Source organism: Hyperoodon ampullatus (assembly GCF_949752795.1).
Source record: "Hyperoodon ampullatus genome assembly, chromosome: 11".
Classification (NCBI taxonomy): Eukaryota; Metazoa; Chordata; class Mammalia; order Artiodactyla; family Ziphiidae; genus Hyperoodon; species Hyperoodon ampullatus.
In genome coordinates, this window is record NC_136924.1 from 50,768,876 (window position 1) to 50,790,141 (window position 21,266).

A 21,266-nucleotide genomic window follows, 5' to 3' on the forward strand; every position below is an offset into this window, starting at 1 on the left:
TTAGAAAGAAAGACCAGCAATTTCAAATTCTAATAATCTTCCCTGGAGTGAAGCATCAACAAGTTTCACATTGTATTTATGCTACACAGCAATATTTTTGCACTGTGCTCAGTCCCCCCTTTCCTGCATCTATTCCCACAAAGACTGTCCTTGACCAACACCAGAAATGAATTTGATTTCTCTAATGCAGAAGGTAATTGGATTTTTCTTTATTGAATGCATCCCTTTAATGACTGTCTCTGCTCCTGCCAATTTAGCTGCAAGTGACCTGACATTGATCTGATGATATAACTTAAAGAGATGGAGCTGGGAGTGAAAAAGACCAGCTGTCTGGCATCAGAAAAAATGTTTTTTGCCTCATCTTGCTATTTTCCTGAGAAAATCCTTTGTCCTTGAATGTCATTTTTACAAAACATGATGCTGTGATAATCGGTCATATAGCAGCAGATTGCTTCCTTCTAGAAAATATGATAAGTATTTCCCAGAAATTCAAAGGATCGTGAGAGATTACTACAAACAACTATATGCCAATAAAATGGACAACTTGGAAGAAATGGACAAATTCTTAGAAAAGCACAACATTCCAAGACTGAACCAGGAAGAAATCGAAAATATAAACAGACTAATCACAAGCACTGAAATTGAAACTGTGATTAAAAATCTTCCAACAAACAAAAGCCCAGGCTTCTCAGGCAAATTCTATCAAACATTTAGAAGAGCTAACACCCATCCTTCTCAAACTCTTCCAAATTATAGCAGAGGGAGGAAGACTTCCAAACTCATTCTACGAGGCCACCATCACCCTGATACCAAAACCAGACAAAGATGCCACACACACACACACAAAAAAAACTACAGGCCAATATCACTGATGAACATAGATGCAAAAATCCTCAACAAGATACTAGCAAACAGAATCCAACAGCACATTAAAACGATCATACACTGTGATCAAGTGGGGTTTATCCCAGGAATGCAAGGATTCTTCCATATATGCAACACAATCAATGTGATACACCATATTAACAAACTGAAGGAGAAAAACCATATGATCATCTCAATAGATGGAGAAAAAACTTTTGACAAAATTTAACACCCATTTATGATAAAAGCCCTCCAGAAAGTAAGCATAGAGGGAACTTACCTCAACATAATAAATGACAAACCCACATCCAACATTATTCTCAATGGTGAAAAAATGAAACCATTTCCACTAAGATCAGGAACAAGACAAGGTTGCCCACTCTCACCACTATTATTCAACATAGTTTTAGAAGTTTTAGCCACAGCAATCAGAGGAAAAAAAGAAATAAAAAGAATCCAAATTGGAAAAGAAGAAGTAAAGCTGTCACTGTTTGCAGATGACATGATACTATACATAGAGAATCCTGAAGATGCTACCAGAAAACTACCAGAGCCAATGAATGAATTTGGTAAAGTTGCAGGATACAAAATTAATGCACAGAAATCTCTTGCATTCCTATACACCAATGATGAAAAATCGGAAAGAGAAATTAAGGAAACACTCCCATTTACCATTGCAACAAAAAGAGTCAAATACCTAGGAATAAACCTTCCTAAGGAGACAAAAGACCTGTATGTAGAAAACTATAAGAAACTGATGAAAGAAATTAAAGATGATACAAACAGATGGAGAGATATACCATGTTCTTGCATTGGAAGAATCAACATTGTGAAAATGACTGTACTACCCAAAGCAATCTACAGATTAAATGCAATCCCTATCAAACTACCAATGGCATTTTTCACAGAACTAGAACAAAACATTTCACAGTTTATATGGAAACACAAAAGACCCTGAATAGCCAAAGCAATCTTGAGAAAGAAAAACGGAGCTGGAAGAATCAGGCTCCCACTGTTGGAGGGAATGGTGAAAACATCACAGTGGTTATGTGACTTTACCCAAGACGGACAGGATTTGTGCACCTGAGAAAAAGAGGTGGAACATTTTTGGAACAATACTGGATAATTAGAATAATATGCCATAAAAAGAGTTCATGTCTTATATCTCACACATCATTGAAGGGAAAAAGGGAGAGAAAGGAAGGTAATATTTTGACTAGTGACATAGGTAAAAATCTAGACACATCAGGAAATGTTTGAATTTTGGAGTTTCTGATTCAGACAAACTTAAAAAGAATATGACATTTTATTTATTATGTTTTTGTTTCTATGGAGAAGTTAATAATATCTTAAAGATGCCTCCTTGGATAAACTAATCTTGATTTTTTTTAAAAAATATCACTACTTGATACGTTGAACAGCCTTAAATATGCCCATTCATTATGTGAAGTCAAATGAACTGTTAAAACTTTTAACTGAAGTATATTCTTCTAATTTTATCTCTGCATATATTCTAATGTTAAAATACATACATATTTTATTCTTAGCAAAATGTGAATTATATACATATTTAAACCTGAATGGAAGATTTCTGAAAGTGCTAAATAAGTTTCTTCCATTGCTTCAGGTCACTGATATGATGCTTCAGGACAAGCCCTATCCTGATTGGGGAAAATCTGCAAGAGCTTTCTGGAAGAAAGGAAACGTTAGGATTATTTTATTCTGGTAAGAGATTGTTTCATTTATTGACATGCGTCTTGCCTCATTCACAAGGACTTGAGGTGGATTTAGTTTTCTTTAGATATATAAAATTCTATCTAGAGAGGCACTTCTAGTGGACACTGTGCTCCTTTAAAATGATGAAAACCTTTATCCTATTTATCAATTAATATCTGCTTACACAGTGTTGCATATACACATTTACAAGAGATACATTTACTAATATAGTAAAGCAAATAAGATTTTACCAGAGGTAAGTAGGTTTTTGAGTCAGCAAAAATAAGCTATAAGTTTCATCAATGGAATCGGGTATAAAAATGTCCCCAGTAAGTACTGAATTTCCAGTGTATTTGACAGGATATAATTTTGCTTTGAAGAAATCATACAGTGAAGGAACCTCTTTACAGACCACATCTGGCTCATTGGCACTTCTTTTTGTACCAATAATTTCCTTTAGCTCTCCAGCCCAATCATTGCAATTAAAAAACAATCCATGTCTTATGGAACTTTGTTTTTTGTGGAGTCAACATTATATATGTATATTTGAAGAAGCTTAGACAGAAATGGTAGGAATATAGAGACAGCAAGAAGGGCACTTCCACCAGGCCGTGTGACAGTGATTCAACCCGATGTATGAAAAGTTATCTACATTAACACCCAGAAGCCTTGTAATTGATGATGACTTGTACTTCATAAATTGCATTCTGTTCACCTGCCTTTCAAAATGAAAAAAAAAAAAGTCTGTTTATTCTTGGATCTAACTCTGAGGGTTGATTTTTTTTCATGTACAAGCTACAAAAATCATGGTCACTAAGTACTTGGGGGAAAATATACACTCTAAGCTGTCTTTGTGCTTTAGCATTATTACTAAATGTTGCTTCAGATATATGACATTTTGAACTAAATTAACAGCAAGTAAACAAAAAGTAGATTTTTCAATAACGATGTAAAAATGAATATGATTTTGTAGATGTTTATTCACAACTTGCTTCTGAGTCAAGTGTGGCCTATTTTATGGCACATTTAACCTTCATATTGTTTCCTGTTTGTAAGCTCCTCATGTAGCTTGACTAAATAATATGTAATATAATAATTTTAGCAAGTATTCTTTGAAGATATGTTTTGCTCCAGGCACTATGCTAAGAACTTACTCATTTAATCCTGATAACCCTGTAAGTAAGTGCTATTATTATAAGCATAGGTCTCTGACTTCAGGGCCCCAGTTATTAAGCATTACATTAGACTGTCTCTAGAAAAACAAAGTATACATCGGTGTGCAAATTCCAAATGATTATACTTAATCCTTGTTTAGATAATAGTGCTAAATAAGAACATGAGATTCTGGGAAATCATTCTACCCTATAGAATTCTGTACAGGGGTTTTAAGAATCATAATTTAAAAGGAGATAAACTCTAATATTAAAAGTCTTTATGGACTATCTCTCTTTTAAAATATCTACTTACTATGTTTGCAGATATTTTGTATTATTTAATGTATCTTCAAAAGAAGCCCATTGATTATTTTTCAATGTGGCCAGTTACCAAGGTCACACGTATATCATTTGCAAAAATGAGCCATGCATATCTGAATGCCTCTATTATTGTTGTCATTAGCTATTCTTAGTTGCAATTGTTGTTTCAGAGGAGAGGAATCCATACTAGATTTCTCCTTAATCATCTTAGTACATTTTCCTTGAATGTTATTACTCAAATCTATGTATTACCAATCTCTTTTTATACAAGTGTGTTTATTTTTGACATATGTGATAACACAGTCCCAATGGATAATCTAAAGCATATTTTGAGTCTTGTAAAATAATTTAATTAGTCACTGACAAATAGATAATATTCTCAAATGGAGAGCAAAACTAAAATTCACACTTATTCTTGTAGTAATTGTTTCTGTAAAATTATTGATTATTAGGTAATATATTTGAGAGATGATTTTTATTGTTATATTTCAGAAGTAATATTTCAAATCATGGAGAGCATAAAACAACTGGAGGAAAATTTAAATGCTGCTTTGAACATATTTTTTCCTATTTTATCCATTACATACTGTTAGATTATCTTGACAACAGAATTCATGGTTTTAAAAAAGAAAAATCTGATGCAAAATGTTGAATATGGAAATTATGTGGGAAGCAAAAAATCTCCCTTTTTGTTCATACTTTTCAGATAAAAAGGATTTAGCAAGTGTAAAGGGCATTTGCTTTTTAGCTCTAGGAGATAAAAATACAGAAATCATTGGCAAGGTTTTAAATGAAATAAATGATAGTATTTACATACTATGTGTCACCCACTCAAAAAGAGGTATTTTCTTTTGGTTTTACCCTAGTTAAGGAGAGACATATTCGTGTAATAAATCTGTGGTGAAGAAATTTTGCAAAGGAAAGCTTTTATACGTTGCAATGTGATTATGAGTTTAAACAGTACAACATGCAATTTTGTTGTGGTAAACTTACCTTTACCTAAGTGTAGCTGCTTTAACTCACAAATGCCTGTCAGAAACTATTTCATTTGCAATTGTGTGGCTAGGTTCTTTCTGATTCTTAGCGATAGATGTCTCTACATTGGAAAGAATGGTTCCTATTTCTTTCTGTAATTGTGCAAAGATGAGTCTGCTATAACACATGGGCATCTATGTCTGGGAGGAGACTAAATTGTGGTTGATTTGAAAATACTAAATGGGAAAGGGCAGACTATTTATAGAACTTCCCTTCCAAAGCCCCATTCTTTTGTTAATTAAAAAGAATACGGGCTTCCCTGGTGGCGCAGTGGTTGAGAGCCCGCCTGCCGATGCAGGGGACGCGGGTTCGTGCCCCGGTCCGGGAGGATCCCACATGCCGCGAAGCAGCTAGACCCGTGAGCCATGGCCGCTGAGCCTGTGCGTCCGGAGCCTGTGCGTCCGGAGCCTGTGCTCCGCAACGGGAGAGGCCACAACAGTGAGAGGCCCACGTACCGCAAAAAAAAAAAAAAAAAAAAAAAAAAAGAATAAAAATTTAAAATCAAAATCCTAGGTTAATGCCACATACTGTTCTATTTTCCAGAGGGGCTACCAGTACCCATTTTCACTCACCTGTGTCTGAAGTAAATGTATACATAAACATAGACATAAAAAAAATAAGTAGTATGATATTTATATTAGCTTCTATCTTCCCGCTTTATTTACTCTCTAGAGACACAAATTATATGCTTTTGAGGGGAAGCATCTTGGGATATTTCCCAAAGGCTCAACTTTTTAAAAAATAAGGAAGACACTCTTCTGTGATTAGTCGGGGAATTGGTGGAGGAAGGAGTTTGTAGAGCTCGTGGTCATTAGGGCTTCCCGGATACTTCAATTCCTTGCCTTGGAGACACACGACAGGTTTGCACCTTTCTGCCCCCTCTGATCACATGACTTGCTTAGACCAGTTAAAATGTGAGTGAAAGAGGCTTGTGTCACCTCTAGGTAGAAGCATTTAATTGCCAGTGAGAAGCGCTGAAAGGGGCTCCTTTCTAGGTAGCCACTGTGGAAGTTTGTGTCTAGCTGGAGCACTTGTCATTCAGGTTCCCTGAATGACCTGGATAAGCCCAGCATCCTTTACAACACATGTAGTGTGAGCGAGGAATATACCTCTGCAAATGGTAAGCCATTGAAGGCTGGAAAGATAGTAATACAGGTATTATAGTGGCAAATCATTTGGTAAAAACTGTGGTCTGTGATTACTTAGATGCCTGGAAATTGGAAAACATAGTGCATTGCTGTGTGCATCTGTGTACAATTGTCCACTTCCATTCCACTCTGTTGCACAGAGAAAGTTATGTGGAGTTTTTTTTGATGATTAGTATATTTATATTTATTTTTAAAAAGTGCTTTATCTAGTGCTTTCATGGTTTGGTTGGGCATCTTTTGATCATGATTAGCTTTATTCTTTAGTGAGAAACAAATGAGCTGCTGCTGGTTTTCCTGCTTTGAGTATCATGGTTACTATTCAAGTCTAACAAGGTTGTTTAACTTTGACCATTCAAGAGCTAATCAAGAAACAATTACTGTCTTTTTTTTTAAATGGGGAAACTTTTTTTATTTTTGTTTTTTTAACATCTTTATTGGAGTATAATTGCTTTACAATGGTGTGTTAGTTTCTGCTTTAGAACAAAGTGAACCAGCTATACATATACATATATCTCCATATCTCTTCCCTCTCGCAACTCCCTCCCTCCCACCCTCCCTATCCCACCCTTCTAGTGGTCGCAAAGCACCAAGCTGATCTCCCTGTGCTATGTGGCTTCTTCCCACTAGCTACCTATTTTACATTTGGTGGTGTATATATGTCCATGCCACTCCTTCACTTTGTCCCAGGTTACCCTTCCCCCTCCCCATGTCCTCAAGTACATTCTCTAGTAGGTCTGAGTCTTTATTCCCATCCTGCCCCTAGGTTCTTCATGACCATTTCTTTTTTAGATTCCATATATATGTGTTAGCATACGGTATTTGTTTTTCTCTTTCTGACTTACTTCACTCTGTATGACAGACTCTAAGTCCATCCACCTCACTACAAATAACTCAATTTCATTTCTTTTTATGGCCGAGTAATATTCCATTGTATATATGTGCCACATCTTCTTTATCCATTCATCTGTTGATGGACACTTAGGTTGCTTCCATGTCCTGGCTATTGTAAATAGAGCTGCAATGAACATTGTGGTACATGACTCTTTTTGAATTATGGTTTTCTCAGGGTATATGCCCAGTAGTGGGATTGCTGGGTCATATGGTAGTTCTATTCATAGTTTTTTAAGGAACCTCCATACTGTTCTCCACAGTGGCTATATCAATTTACATTCCCACCAACAGTGCAAGAGTGTTCCCTTTTCTCCACACCCTCTCCAGCATTTATTGTTTGTAGATTTTTTGATGATGGCCATTCAGACTGGTGTGAGGTGATATCTCATTGTACTTTTGATTTGCCTTTCTCTAGTGATTAGTGATGTTGAGCATTCTTTCATGTGTTTGTTGGCAATCTGTATATCTTCTTTGGAGAAATGTCTATTTAGGTCTTCTGCCCATTTTGGGATTGGGTTGTTTGTTTTTTTGATATTGAGCTGCTTGAGCTGCTTGTAAATTTTGAAGATTAATCCTTTGTCAGTTGCTTCATTTGCAAATATTTTCTCCCATTCTGAGGGTTGTCTTTTCATCTTGTTTATGGTTTCCTTTGCTGTGCAAAAGCTTTTAAGTTTCTTTAGGTCCCATTTGTTTATTTTTATTTTTATTTCCATTTCTCTAGGAGGTGGGTCAAAAAGGATCTTGCTGTGATTTATGTCATAGAGTGTTCTGCCTATGTTTTCCTCTAAGAGTTTTATAGTGTCTGGCCTTACATTTAGGTATTTAATCTATTTTGAGCTTATTTTTGTGTATGGTGTTAGGGAGTGTTCTAATTTTATTCTTTTCCATGTAGCTGTCCAGTTTTCCCAGCACCACTTATTGAAGAGGCTGTCTTTTCTCCATTGTATATTCTTGCCTCCTTTATCAAAAATAAGGTGACCCTATGTGCATGGGTTTATCTCTGGGCTTTCTAGCCTGTTCCTTTGATCTATATTTCTGTTTTTGTGCCAGGACCATACTGTCTTGATTACTGTAGCTTTGTAGTATAGTCTGAACTCAGGGGGACTGATTCCTCCAGCTCTGTTTTTCTTTCTCAAGATTGCTTTGGCTATTCGGGATCTTTTGTGTTTGTATACAAATTGTGAAATTTTTTGTTCTAGTCCTGTGAAAAATGCCATTGGTAGTTTGATAGGGATTGCATTGAATATGTAGATTGCTTTGTGTAGTATAGTCATTTTCACAATGTTGATTTTTCCAATGCAAGAACGTGATATATCTCTCCATCTGTTTGTATCATCTTTAATTTCTTTCATCAGTGTCTTATAGTTTTCTGCATACAGGCATTTTGTCTCCTTAGGTAGGTTTATTCCTAGGTATTCGATTCTTTTTGTTGCAGTGGTAAATGGGAGTGTTTCCTTAATTTCACTTTAAGAAACAATTATTGTCTTAACATACATGTGTGGAAGAGTGACATGATAATAATAATAATAAATGGAATAAAGTAATAAAAAGGACCTGAGAATCAGGGGAAATGTCAGTTAGAAGGGTTTCAGTAATAGATCTACTAATATCCAACTGTGTGACCTGTCTGACTACTTTGAGTTTCCATTTTCTTTTCTGTAAAAGGGATGTTTTGTTATTTTTTGTGGTCCTTTTCAGCTCTACAGTGCTATTTTCTACTGTAAGATTAAGGTGTGGGAGAGTGAGTAATTCTGTCTGCTTTGCTCCAGAGGCCAGAATATGGACTGCTATAGTCTGAATATTTGTTTCCCTCCAAAATTCCTGTGTTGAAATCCTAATGCCCTATGTGATGGTTTTAGGCAGTGGGGCCTTTGGAAGGTGCTTAGGTCATGATGGTGGAGCCCTCAGAAATGGGATAAGTGAGTTTATGGAAAAGGCCTCACAGAGACCCCTAGCCCTTTCCACCATGTGAGGACACAGCGAGAAGGTGCCAGCTATGAATTAAGAAGGAGGCACTTACCAAACATAACCATGCTGGTGCCTTTATCTTGGACTTCCAGCCTCCAGAATTGTGAGAAATAAATTTCTGTTGTATATAAGCCACCCAGTGTGTGACACTTTGTCATAAAAGCCCAAATGGACTAAGATATGAGTCAATGAGTGTTAAGTCATGTGGAAGCAGCTTTGGATACATGTATGAAATAATTCCCTAATAATGCGAGCATCTGAGTGCTGAATGAACCTGCCTGATGAACTGCTGAATTCCCCTTCAGTGGAAGTATTCCTGCCAAAGCTACATAGTCTTTCAGGGATGCTATACAGGATTTTCACAATGAATGAGAAAAAAGTAAATCACTTTAAATTTTCATCAAACTTGAAGTTTCTGTGACTCGACATTTTTAACTAGAAAAGTACTGCATATTGATTTTTAATAGAGAGGATGCTAATTATATTTTAATATGCTCTGTATAATTCCATCATGATTATGAACAGAATTTTTACATTAGACAATGATTCATGAAAGTTTCCAGGGGCAACTAGATTATGCACAGCTTTTTGCCTCACTTTTCAAATAATAAATTAGCCCATATCTTCTCTCTGGATGGATTTTGTCTTTTTGCCTTCAGCCTTCCTTCTATCTCAACATGTCTCTTTACACAGTTGTCTGTCTTTAATTAAAAGCTGCCTCTGTGAGGAAAAGCAGAACATTTTTAGCCCAAAGCATGTAACAGTACCTACTGAATCAGTCACCTGAACTTTAAACATTGCACTAAGTTAACAAGCTCCATTTAAATCTGGCTACTTCTCAGCAGAAGAATCCAAGGATATGCGTCACCTGGTTTTCTTGCTAGGTGTTGTTTCCTACTTCCGGCTAAAAACATGATTGATGTTGCATTACTGTTTTGTTGAATTAATGTGTTGTCATATTATTTAGAGATTTTCATTTAAAAAGTAAATTCTATATTTATGCCTGAGGAATTTAACTCTCAGGTGTATATTTATGCCTGGGCATTAACACAATCCCATGCCCTTCGAGACTTAATTTTGCTGAATTAAGAACAAGTCTTGTTTGCATTTAACTTATTTAAGTAAATACTTAAGCACTGAGTACAATATGAAATAGTGGTTAGAAGCAGACTCTGAAGCCAGTTGCCTGGCTTTCGGTCCTGGTTTTACTACTTACTATTGTGTGTTAGTTGTTTTAACTGGTATTATGATATGTTATGACTGGCATTATGAGCACCAGGTGCTCTCCATGTTGCTGAGAATACAACTTTGAGAGAGAAAATAAGGACTCTGACAGCATAATTTTCTGTCCAGTGAGAAATATGGGGGCAGGAGGTAATACCCACCAAGGTGTAGGTTCAAGGTGAGCTCTTGGGATGGTTTGGCTAGGGCTGAAGTGTCATCCCAGGATAAGTAGGAGCCAGAAACATGGTGATTGGTTAGGTATGTGGAGTGAGGCAGAGGGAGAAGTTCAGGGTATCGCTGAGTAGTTAGGCTTGAGAAGCTGAACAGGAGCTTATGTTACTCACTGAGACAGGAAATCCTGGTGGAGAACTGAGTCTTAAATGGAGGCATAATGAATTCAGACTTGAGCATGCTGAACTTGATGTACTAATTGAGATACCTAGTAAGCAGGTCCTTATATGGGATCTGAAGCTGAGGAGTGAGGGAGTGAGGTCTGAGACAGAAATATAACTAACATTTATTTCTTGGTTTACATTTTTATACTTTTGTAGATGGCATTATCTACATGTATGGGGTGTTTGAGTGGGTGTACAGTGCAAATAAAAGATCTACTAGAGTAAACCTACGGAGCTCTTTTATTTGGGAGCAGGCAGAAGAGGCATCTGGAGAGAAGACAGAGAAAGAGGGGACAAAAAGAATGAAAAGTCCGAAAAGGGTGTGTCATAGATGCCAAGAGAAGAGAGAATATCAAGAGACATAACAATGTCAATTGTCAAATGCTAGTGATATATCAAATAAGATCAAAATGCAAAGTGTCTATGGGATCTCACTCTAAGAGGACCATCAGTAATGAGCTTGGCAAGAATGGTTTTCCGGAATGTTGCTGATAGATGCTAGACTAGTACTGGGTCTAGTACTAGTCCACGATTAGGACAGGAGGAAATAGGAGCAGGAAGGATATTCAGAAGGTGAGAGAGAAGGCTGGAGGGATATCTATATTTAAAAATGAATATTCCCCAGGAAAAATTTAAATGTATTTACTGATTTGGCTATTAATTGATTTGTCTTGTCCAGAGCATATTCATTTTTCTCCCAAGAAATAGAGGTCATTTCGAATTACTTGTTGGCCAGGTACTGAATAAAAGGCTCTTAAATTAAATTCTGTGGTGAAAATTTACTGTTTGTTATTCTCATTTTTTAGTAGAAAGAGAATAAATAGTTCATAGGGTTTTAAATTTAAAAACCTTTAAAAATTTAAAGAAATGCATTAAAATCAAAATGGTGGCTAAGTTCTCTACATATTTCTGCTCAGATCACATTACTTGAGAGCAGGATAGCATCTCACGTATCGTGTCCCTAGGACTTAGCATGATGCCTGACACACAGTAAGCGTTAAATACACTCTTGCTGAATTAACTACTTTGGTGAGGACTTTCAAATATATAACACTCTAGGACAGTTTTGAAAATTTCTTTAGATAGAGGACTTCACTGAAAATGATAATTAAAAGTATTTTGACTTTGTGATTAACTGATTCTTTATAAGAAGATTTATAATCCTTATGAATTTTTTTCTGAAAAATTTTTAGAAATATTTATTTTCAGTACTTAAAAAAAATTGTCTTGGTTGCAAATTATGTGCTTTACCTACAGCTAGAAGGTGCATTTAAAAATCGTAGGATATGTTTCTACAGTGATGCAATGTCAGCCCCACACTGACCATGAGGGTTTTTAACTTAGGATCTTTTCCTCATCTCTTAAAGGTGAATAAGGTTTAAGGAAAAAGGATTAATTAAACAGTGTTAAATTAGTTACTAGTAACCTCCCTATTATAGGCCTTCATTCTAATTGCTAAAGCCTGGAATAGCAACTCTGAGAACAATCCTCCAATTTATGAATCTTTGAAAGAAAATGCCCTTTAATAAAGGCTTGGAAATACTGCATATTTCTTCTGTATAACAGCTGTTGGTAGAACATAGTTATTCCTCTTCAAGCTTAAATTTACTGATTGAATGGAATACTCCCCTGAGCTGGAAGACCTAATTCATACTTATTAAATTTCTAAAGTATAGGTCATGTTTTCAAAGGTCCCTGAGTTCGCATATAATAATATATGCATGAAATTAAAATAGAAACAATAAATTCTAGAAGAATAGAAAGCAACATTTAACCAAGTTTAGTGACTCGAACCATTTCAGCAGTGTGGGAACCCCTGCCTGTCTTTTCCTTCTTTGTCATGAGTGTGTGCCCCCTGTCACACCATCTCTAATAGACGAAAAATGCAAATCTTTCATATTAACAAAACTCCAAGTATTTCTATGACTCCATCTGTTAGAAAGCCCAGATATTATTTTCACTTTTGCTATTTCCCCACATCTCCCAGTAACCATTGGTAGAATTCTTTGAGGTATTTATCTTCATCCTGCAAATATTTACAAATTGGCCACAATACAAATGTCTTAGAGTAAAATGTCTTTGCTAGCATAAAAGTCCTCCTTAAAAACGTGTTTGTTTTTATGTGCTTTGGTCAAATCTGCCTATTAGGATTAAGGTTTCCTATTCAGGAGACAATTATCATATCAGAAGAGCTGTCATTCTTTATTTAAATACCTCCTATCAGCTTTTTGTAGATTGAATGGGCTGAGAAAAACATCTCAGTGTCACCAAGGTACAACTGGTTGTTTAGTGCCCATGATTCACTATGGTTCACATCCAGTGCTGAGATCTGCAAGCCACCAATTCAGTTTTTGTGGTACGTTAGTCACTGTTGGAAACTCACAACTGATCGATTTTCAAACCAGAATTGCTTGTAACTAATACTCTGATGTTCTCTGCAAGGCAACTCTTTTACCATTATCAACTGGAAGTGAATCATTGTTTATTTCGTGAACCACTGATCAAAATTAAAGGAGATGAAGAGTGCAGGCAGGGTTCATCCAAAACAAGCTGAGGCCTCTGACAGTCCCCACCAATGTGCACTTTCTTTCTGGTGACTGCTGCTGTCACCCAGATCTAATATGAATTCCCCCATTAGTGCTGGTCCCAAAATGCCAGCTCTTGTTTTCAGAGTATCCTGTGCCTACATTCCCCCCACCCCTGCTGGCCAGAGCTCCCTGTGCCTTCTCTCTTTAGAAGAAGGGATGGATACATTAACCATATTAAAGGCTGAAATGCTTTGATGTTTGCTGTGGCACCTAGGAAGCTTTCTGATGAACTAGAGGTAAAATGTATAGGCAGGTGTCAAATCAGATGAGGCACTCTGAGTTTGTCCTCACATGTATATTTATTAGCCTAAAGGTTAAATATAGCCTGATTATAATGGCTGGGCATATGAGTAACCCACATTCTGGAAACCAAACAAGAACCAACGTCCCCATATGTAAGCTGGACGAAGCTTTGCTATTGAGTGAAAAACAAAAATTCAAGCTTGTCTCATACATTCATTCAATCATTCATATTTGTTGACTGTGTTAGGTATTCTACTGGGAATGCAGCAGTGAATAGGAAACATACCTAGTTCTTGCCCTCATGTAAGACTTACTGTATATCTTACCAACTAGCTTGTTGGTAGGATAGAAAAAAGAAATAATTTTAAAAAATTATAAATAACAGTAAGTTCTAGGAAGGAAACAAATATCAGGGACTGTACCCCTTTCCAGTTCTCTCCCTCTTCAGGTCACATTTATTGAAAGACTTGCCCACACTCACTCTCCACCTTGTTATTTGCCAATTACACTGTCATCTCTTCTCCTCTTCTACTCCATGGTGGATTCTTGCCATCAGTTCTCCTGAATTTCAGCTTGTGTCACACTTCCACTGCACAAACCAGCACTGTTTTGGAGGTTAATCAAGCATTGGTGACTTTGATGGGCCATCTTTTATTTAAAGTGGGCAGGTATGGAAGGACATAGTTGAAAAGTAATACTTTGACTTTTTTTTCCATCATTTTCAAAACTCAGCTTTATTGAGATATAATTTACTTAAAATAAAATTTTATTTACAAAATTTTAAGTGTACATGGGAGTTTGGGATTAGCATAACATTGTGCTAATTAACACAACATTGTAAATCAACTATACTTGAATTAAAAAAAACACACACACACATGGAGAGGGACTTCCCTGGTGGCACAGTGGCCAAGAATCTGCCTGCCAATGCATGGGACACGGGTTCGATCCCTGGTCCGGGAGGATGCCACATGCCACGAAGCAACTAAGCCCGTGCTCCACAACTACTGAGCCTGCGCTCCAGAGCCCAGGAGCCACAACTACTGAAGCCCACGTACCACAACTACTGAAGCCTGCGCACGTAGAGCCCGTGCTCTGCAGCAACAGAAGCCACCGCAATGAGAAACCCATGCACTGCAATGAAGAGCAACCCCTGCTCACCACAATGAAGGCCCAACACAGCCAAAAACAAAATGTAAACAAATAAATAATATCCTGTGATAAACCACAATGGAAAAGAACAGGAAAAATAATGCATATTTATGTATAACCAAATCACCCCTGCACAGCAGAAACCAACACAACACTCCATATCAACTATCCCTCAATAAAATAAATTTTTTTTAAAGTGGTATACCTGATGAAAGGCAAGTACAGTAAACCATGGGCATAGCAGGTGGACTTAACCCAATCTCGGGAATCAGAAATTTGCTCAAGCATTCCAGGAGAGGAAAGAACATGTGCCAAGCTCTGAGGGGGCAAGCAGGGTGACCTTGATGAAACGAGTGAAGTCTGATAAGGCTAGAGTCTCATAAGCAGCACAGGGGACCAAGCTCATTACAGTAGGGGAGGGCCTGGGACTTTGTGTTTTTGCCAAGTTCTCCAAGCTCTCCTGACGCCCTGAGAACCACGGCCTTAGAAGGGTACTACATGAGGCTCCGTTTCCCACACCAGGCCTCACCAGATGGAACTTGCCTCCTAACAGATCTTGTGTCAAGTCTCCACATTGTGCAATCCTCTATGACTTCTTCAATTTTTTTGCGGACTGTGGGTTTTTTTTTTTCATTATTATATGCCTTCATTTATTATTATTGTTTTTTAAATTGATGTATAGTTGACTTACGATGCTGTGCCAGCCTCAGGTGCTCAGCAGTGATTCAGTTATACATATACATATATATATACATATATATTCTTTTTCATGCTCTTTTCCATCATGATCCATCATAGGACATTGAACACAGCTCCCCATGCCATCCAGCAGGACCCCGTTATCTGCTTTATATATAGTAGTTTTATGCCTTTATTTTAAAAATCAGCTTTCTTCAGGTGCAATTTATATACAACAAATTTTACCAATTTTAAGTAAGAAATTTCAATGAATTTTGACAAATGTATACAGTTGTAAAACCACCATCACCCAAAAAATTTATTTTGTGCCCTTTGCAGTCAATCCTCTTCCCCATTCCCAGCCCTGGGAAACCACTAATCAGTTTTCTGAAAGAATAGTTTTGCCTTTCCTATAATTTCATATAAATGAAATTATACAGTATGTGGTCTTCCATGTCTAAGTTCTTTCATTTGTATAATGCTTTTGAGATTCATCATTTTGATGTGCATATCAGTAGTTCATTCCTTTTAGTTGCTAATTCGTATTCCATTGTGTGGATGACCATGGTTGTTCACCAGTGGATGGACGTGTGGGTTGTTTCCAGTGTTTGTCAATTACAGATAAAAATTCTATTAAAAAAATAGTATGAGTTTTTGTAAGAATGTGTTTTCATTTGTCTTCAGTAAATACCCAGGAGAGGGATCGCCGGGTCACATGGTAAATGTATGTTTAACTTTGTAAGAAACGGCCCAACTCCTTTCCAAAGTGGTCATTTTGTGTCCCACCTAAAGTGTGTGAGCGTTCCAGTTCCTCCACATCCATGTCAACTTTTGGTCTGTCAATCTTTTTTTTTTTTTTTTTTTTGCGGTACGCGGGCCTCTCACTGTTGTGGCCTCTCCCGTTGCGGAGCACAGGCTCCGGATGCGCAGGCTCAGCGGCCATGGCTCACGGGCCTAGCCGCTCCGCGGCATGTGGGATCTTCCCGGACCGGGGCACGAACCCGTGTCCCCTGCATCGGCAGGCGGACTCTCAAACACTGCGCCACCAGAGAAGCCCTGTCAGTCATTCAAAAAAAAAAAATTTATTGAAGTATAGTTGATTTGCAATGTTTTGCTGTTTCAAATGCACAGTGAAGTGAGTCAGTTATACTTTTTCAGATTCTTTTCCATTATAAGTTATTACAAGATGTTGAATATAGTTCCCTGTGCTACACAGCAGGTCCCTGTTGGTTATCCATTCCACATACAGTAGTGTGTATGTTAATTCCAAACTCCCAATCCATCCCTCCCCACCCTTGCTATCCCCATGGGTAACCGTAAGTTTGTTCTCTATGTCTGTTGGTCTGTTTCTGTTTTGTGGTTAAGTTCATTTGTATCATATTTTCGATTCCACATGTAAGTGATATCATATGATATTTGTCTTCTCTGACATCAGTCTTTTTCATTTTACCCATTTCAGATTGTGTTTTAATAAAATCAGTCTTCCTGCAGGAAGGAAAATGAGTTGAAGGGACAAAAGACCCACTGGGTGGCTCTTGCAGGAGCCTAGGTGGGAGGCTCTGAGAGAATTAGAAAACCTACGGTCTACTTTCTCATCAGCAGACAGAGAGGCTGCAGGAAAGGAATTGTAAAAAAGAAGAATTTACCTTTGAATGTACCAGGCACACTGATTTCACAGAGGAAACGTGGACCTGACCAGCAATGAACAGGGAGCAAGTGGCAGGGCCAGCAGGAAATGACTGTCCTGTGGATACCTGCTCCTGACCCTGCTCTGGGGACTGGGGACCCCAGCGGTAGAAGGGCAGGGGCAAGGTAAAGACGTAGTTCTTTTGTCCTTGGCTGAGATGATGAAGTAAATCCTCACAGGAAGGGAGTTATAAGTAGTGGTTAGTTGTCTTTAGAAAGAATTCCAACAGCGCTCGATTCATCCAATATTCATTTTCAAAGGGGCTGAACTTGACGGGCACTGCGTCCTGTCTGGGAGCACAGACCTTCTGTCAAGTTGCTCACAGGTAGAGGAATTCCCTGGCAGTCCAGCGGCCAGGACTCGGCACTCCCACCGCCAGCGCCCCAGGCCCGATCCCTGGCCAGGGAACCGAGATCCCGCAAGACGCTTGGTGTGGCCAAAGAGAAAAAAACTTGCTTGCACACAGGTTAGTGAGTGAGTGAAGGAAGCTGACCATCATTTCTAACAGTGTTTCCTCAGGTCTCTCATCTATATATTTGTAACCCCTTGCTGAGTGGGCCCAGACATGCCCAAGGACAACCCTGGAGTGAACATCCCTGCAACATCCCTGTTGCACAAGGTGAAGTTCACTGCACTAACTTTGCAAGGATGAATTAACATAGTTTCTATCCTCTAGGATTCCAGCCCTGAGTGGGTACATCCTCAGCTCTGGTTCCCAGAAGCCACCCAAGCACCTGTTTCACACCCCACCCCCCCACCCCCCACAACCTGAGCAAGCTGAGATGGGGGTCGCCCCCAGAGAAACACTAGGAAGACAGAGGTTATAGAAGTATACCAATGCCAATCAATGGCACAGCTCACAGCTCACCAGATTTATCATGAGGCCAATCAGCACTCAGCGTTCCCCGGGGAGAAAAATGCTTATTCCTTGGGAGAACAGAAAGTGGAGCTTTGGCTGAAACCACTTTGCCTTCCAGAGCAATTTTTTAATCCCTTTGTCTGGTGCCTGAAATCAGTTCCCAGAACACAGGGGTTATTAATAACTGTGGGACCTTTTCCCAGTCTCCAGATCAATTGGCAGAAGCCTCTGGTTCCTTCCTTCTGGATGCTTCTATTATTTAGAGCTGGGAAGTGGCCTCCTCCTTGAAATGCGTATAGTTTTTAACGTGACTTGGGAATTGCATAGCGCCCCCCCCAGCCCCCAGCCCAACAAACCCAGTCCACCAGGAGGCCTCACCCTCTAGTCCATCTTCCCGAGCTGGCTCAGCCTGCTGGGGTCTTTGCTTCCCCTGAGATGACCTGCTCTCTGCAGAGCAGTGCAGCCTGTACCTCTCCTCCAGGCTGACTCTTCACGGCCAAGTGCAGGCCCGAGTGTTGACGGGGATCCAACTGCCAGCAGTAGAGCCGGCCTGATTTAGAATAAGGTCACTTTGAGCCGGCTCCTCTCCTGCAGCTGGTGGAGGCCCCAAGGCAGCTGTTGGGTAGGTGCTAAGCGCCGCCCAGATCTCAACCTGGGGACATGGGGGATGCTATGCCAGCAGTTTCCGTGCAGGGGGAGTGTCGTAACATAGGTCTTCCTCCAGAGCTGCCTCTGTCCTCCTCCTCCTCTTCCCACCCCTCCTGGGGGCCTAGCCATGCCCGTGGCTTTCCCAGGCTCTCAGCTCAGGAAATTTGGATCCTCTGTCTTGCATCCCCCAAGCTCCACATCACCCCCCTGTCTGTTTGCCATCTCCCCAGAGGTGGCTCGCTGGCACCCTAACCCCAGCACAGCACGGGGGAGGGGCAGGCCTGGGGTCACCTCCTGGCCCCAGGCCTGTTAGCTCCCTGTGAAGAAGCTAACACAAGAACACCCACCTTGTGAGGGTGGGTGACAGCCAGCGCAAAGCCCTGCCCACACGTGCACACAGCGGGCACATCCTAAGGGATGCTCAGAGCTGACGGCATCTTCCCACAAACCTGCTCCTTCCCCCCCCCACTTCCTGTCTCAGTCAACAGCATCATTGTTCTCTTAGTCACTCAGGCAGAATGACAAAGCAGTTGTCTCGTCCATCTTTCATTAGTCCATGTTTTCCTTTTGTGGCAAAATATACGTAACATGAAATTTACCATTTTAACCACTATTAAATGTACAGTTCAGTGGCATTGAGTCCATTCACATTGTGGTGCTATGATGGTCCATCTCCAGAACTTCCTGTCTTCTCCAGCTGAAACCCTGTCCCCATTAAACACTAACTCCCCCTTCCCCTCCTCCCAGCCACAGCACCCACCCTTATACTTTCTGTCTCTATGAATGTGACTATTCTAGGTGCCTCATACAGGTGGAATCACACAGTACTTGTCATTTTGTGACTGGTTTATTCCACTGAGCATAATGTCCTCAAAGTTCATCCAGGTTGTAGCCTGTGTCAGGATTTCCCTCCCTTTTTAAGGCTGAATAATATTTCATGGTATGGATATACCACACTGAAAAAAATCCAATCATTGGTCTTTTTTTCTCTTTTTTTTTCTCTTTTGGCCACACAGCGCGGCCCATGGACTCCCAGCTTCCCTACCAGGGACTGAACCCGGCCCCCCACACTGAAAGCACCAAGCTCCAACCACCAGACGGCCAGGGAATTCCTTCCTTGGTCTATTTTTTTAAAGGGTTTTTGGAAAGGAAATTAACACACAGATTTTTTTTTTTTTTTTTTTGGCTGCGTTGGGTCTTCATTTCTGTGCGAGGTCTTTCTCTAGTTGCGGCGAGCCGGGGCCACTCTTCATCGCGGTGCGTGGGCCTCTCACTGTCGCGGCCTCTCTTGCTGCGGAGCACAGGCTCCAGATGTGCAGGCTTAGTAGTTGTGGCTCACTGGCCTAGTTGCTCTGTGGCATGTGGGATCTTCCCAGACCAGGGCTCGAACCCGTGTCCCCTGCATTGGCAGGCAGATTCTCAACCACTGTGCCACCAGGGAAGGCCCAACACACAGAATTTTTTTTTTAAGTTTTCCAAAGTGTTTTTTTTTTAATCACCCATTTTATTTATTTATTTGTTTGTTTGTTTGTTTGTTTGTTTATATTTATTTATTGGCTGCACACCTCGGCATGCAGGACCTTAATTCCCCAACCAGGGATCAAACCCGGACCCCCTGCACTGGGAGCATGGAATCTCAACCACTGGACCCCCAGGGAAGCCCCTAACACACAGAGTTTTAAAACCGACTCAATACAGAGTACTGTATAGTGAGAACGTGTCTCCTCCCAGCTCAAGGGCAGGGCCGTCCCCTCAGCACCAGTCCTCTGACCCTCCCCCAGCAGTGACCGTCCCACTGCCCGTCCCTGGTTGCTGCCCAATATTTTCCAGTTCTCACTGGTTTCTCCAACCCAGACTCTGCCTTCTGGGAGCTGTCCTGCCGGGCTGCCAGCGGGGCAGTCTTCAGGCGGGCCCTGGCCGTGGCCCTCACCCACAAGGCATTAAATCTGTGGATCAATTCAGAAAGCTTCTTAAAAGTATGAAGCCTTTTGGTCCTTGAACACGCGATGTCCTTCCATTTATTTAGGTCTTCCTTAATTTCTTTCAACAATGTTCATTGTACAAATTTTCTACTTCTTTTGTTAGATCTAATCCTAAGTATTTTATTCTTCTTGATGCTATTAGAAGTGGAAATGTTTTCTTCCTTTTCAGAGCAAATGTCTTTTTGCTTCACTGGGATCCATTGGAATTCTCTCCGGGCTGCTGCTGTTTTACTTAGTGACGTTGAGTGATGACAGAGGCCTTGTGTAGGCAGGCGTCCAAGGCCTGGATCTCTCGTGGGCCACATGTGTGAGCTCTCTGAAGAAGCTGCAGGTCTCCACAGAGCACAGTTCCCTGCTGTGGGATACTGATGTCCAGTTTCAGGATTCCAACCTTGCCACTCAGCTCCGGCCCTAATGGCATCCCCTGTAGCCACTTTCTGGGTTTCCCTCCCTGCCGTGTGCATCCTCTTGGGTAGAATTCAAAAGCAATAGCTCAAATGCGTTAGCTCCCATTCTGTTCACCTGACAGGTAGAAGCTGACTTTCCAGATCTTATAACTTATCAGACTGTTGTAAGGGAGCCCAAAGCACAGACAGGAATTCTGGAGGTTCAGGTCTCAGTGGCAGCCTTGGTCCCAATCAGCCATGTGATGTTGGGGAAATCATTTTTCCTTTGTGGTCCTCTATTTACTCATCTGAGTTTTGCCGCAACTC

General features: G+C 39.9%; 1 protein-coding gene across 2 annotated transcripts in view; it reads left to right on the top strand.

Annotated features, from left to right (window-relative positions):
* The window catches only part of TMEM117 (transmembrane protein 117), a gene marked incomplete at both ends in the record, with an annotated part of 528,632 nt that overhangs the window by 341,397 nt on the left and 165,969 nt on the right, over positions 1-21,266 (top strand). For both annotated transcript variants that reach the window (XM_079715373.1, XM_079715374.1), the window contains one exon: positions 2,492-2,589. In XM_079715373.1, coding sequence (XP_079571499.1) covers positions 2,492-2,589 — 98 coding nt within the window. The remainder of the gene's footprint in view (positions 1-2,491; positions 2,590-21,266) is intronic.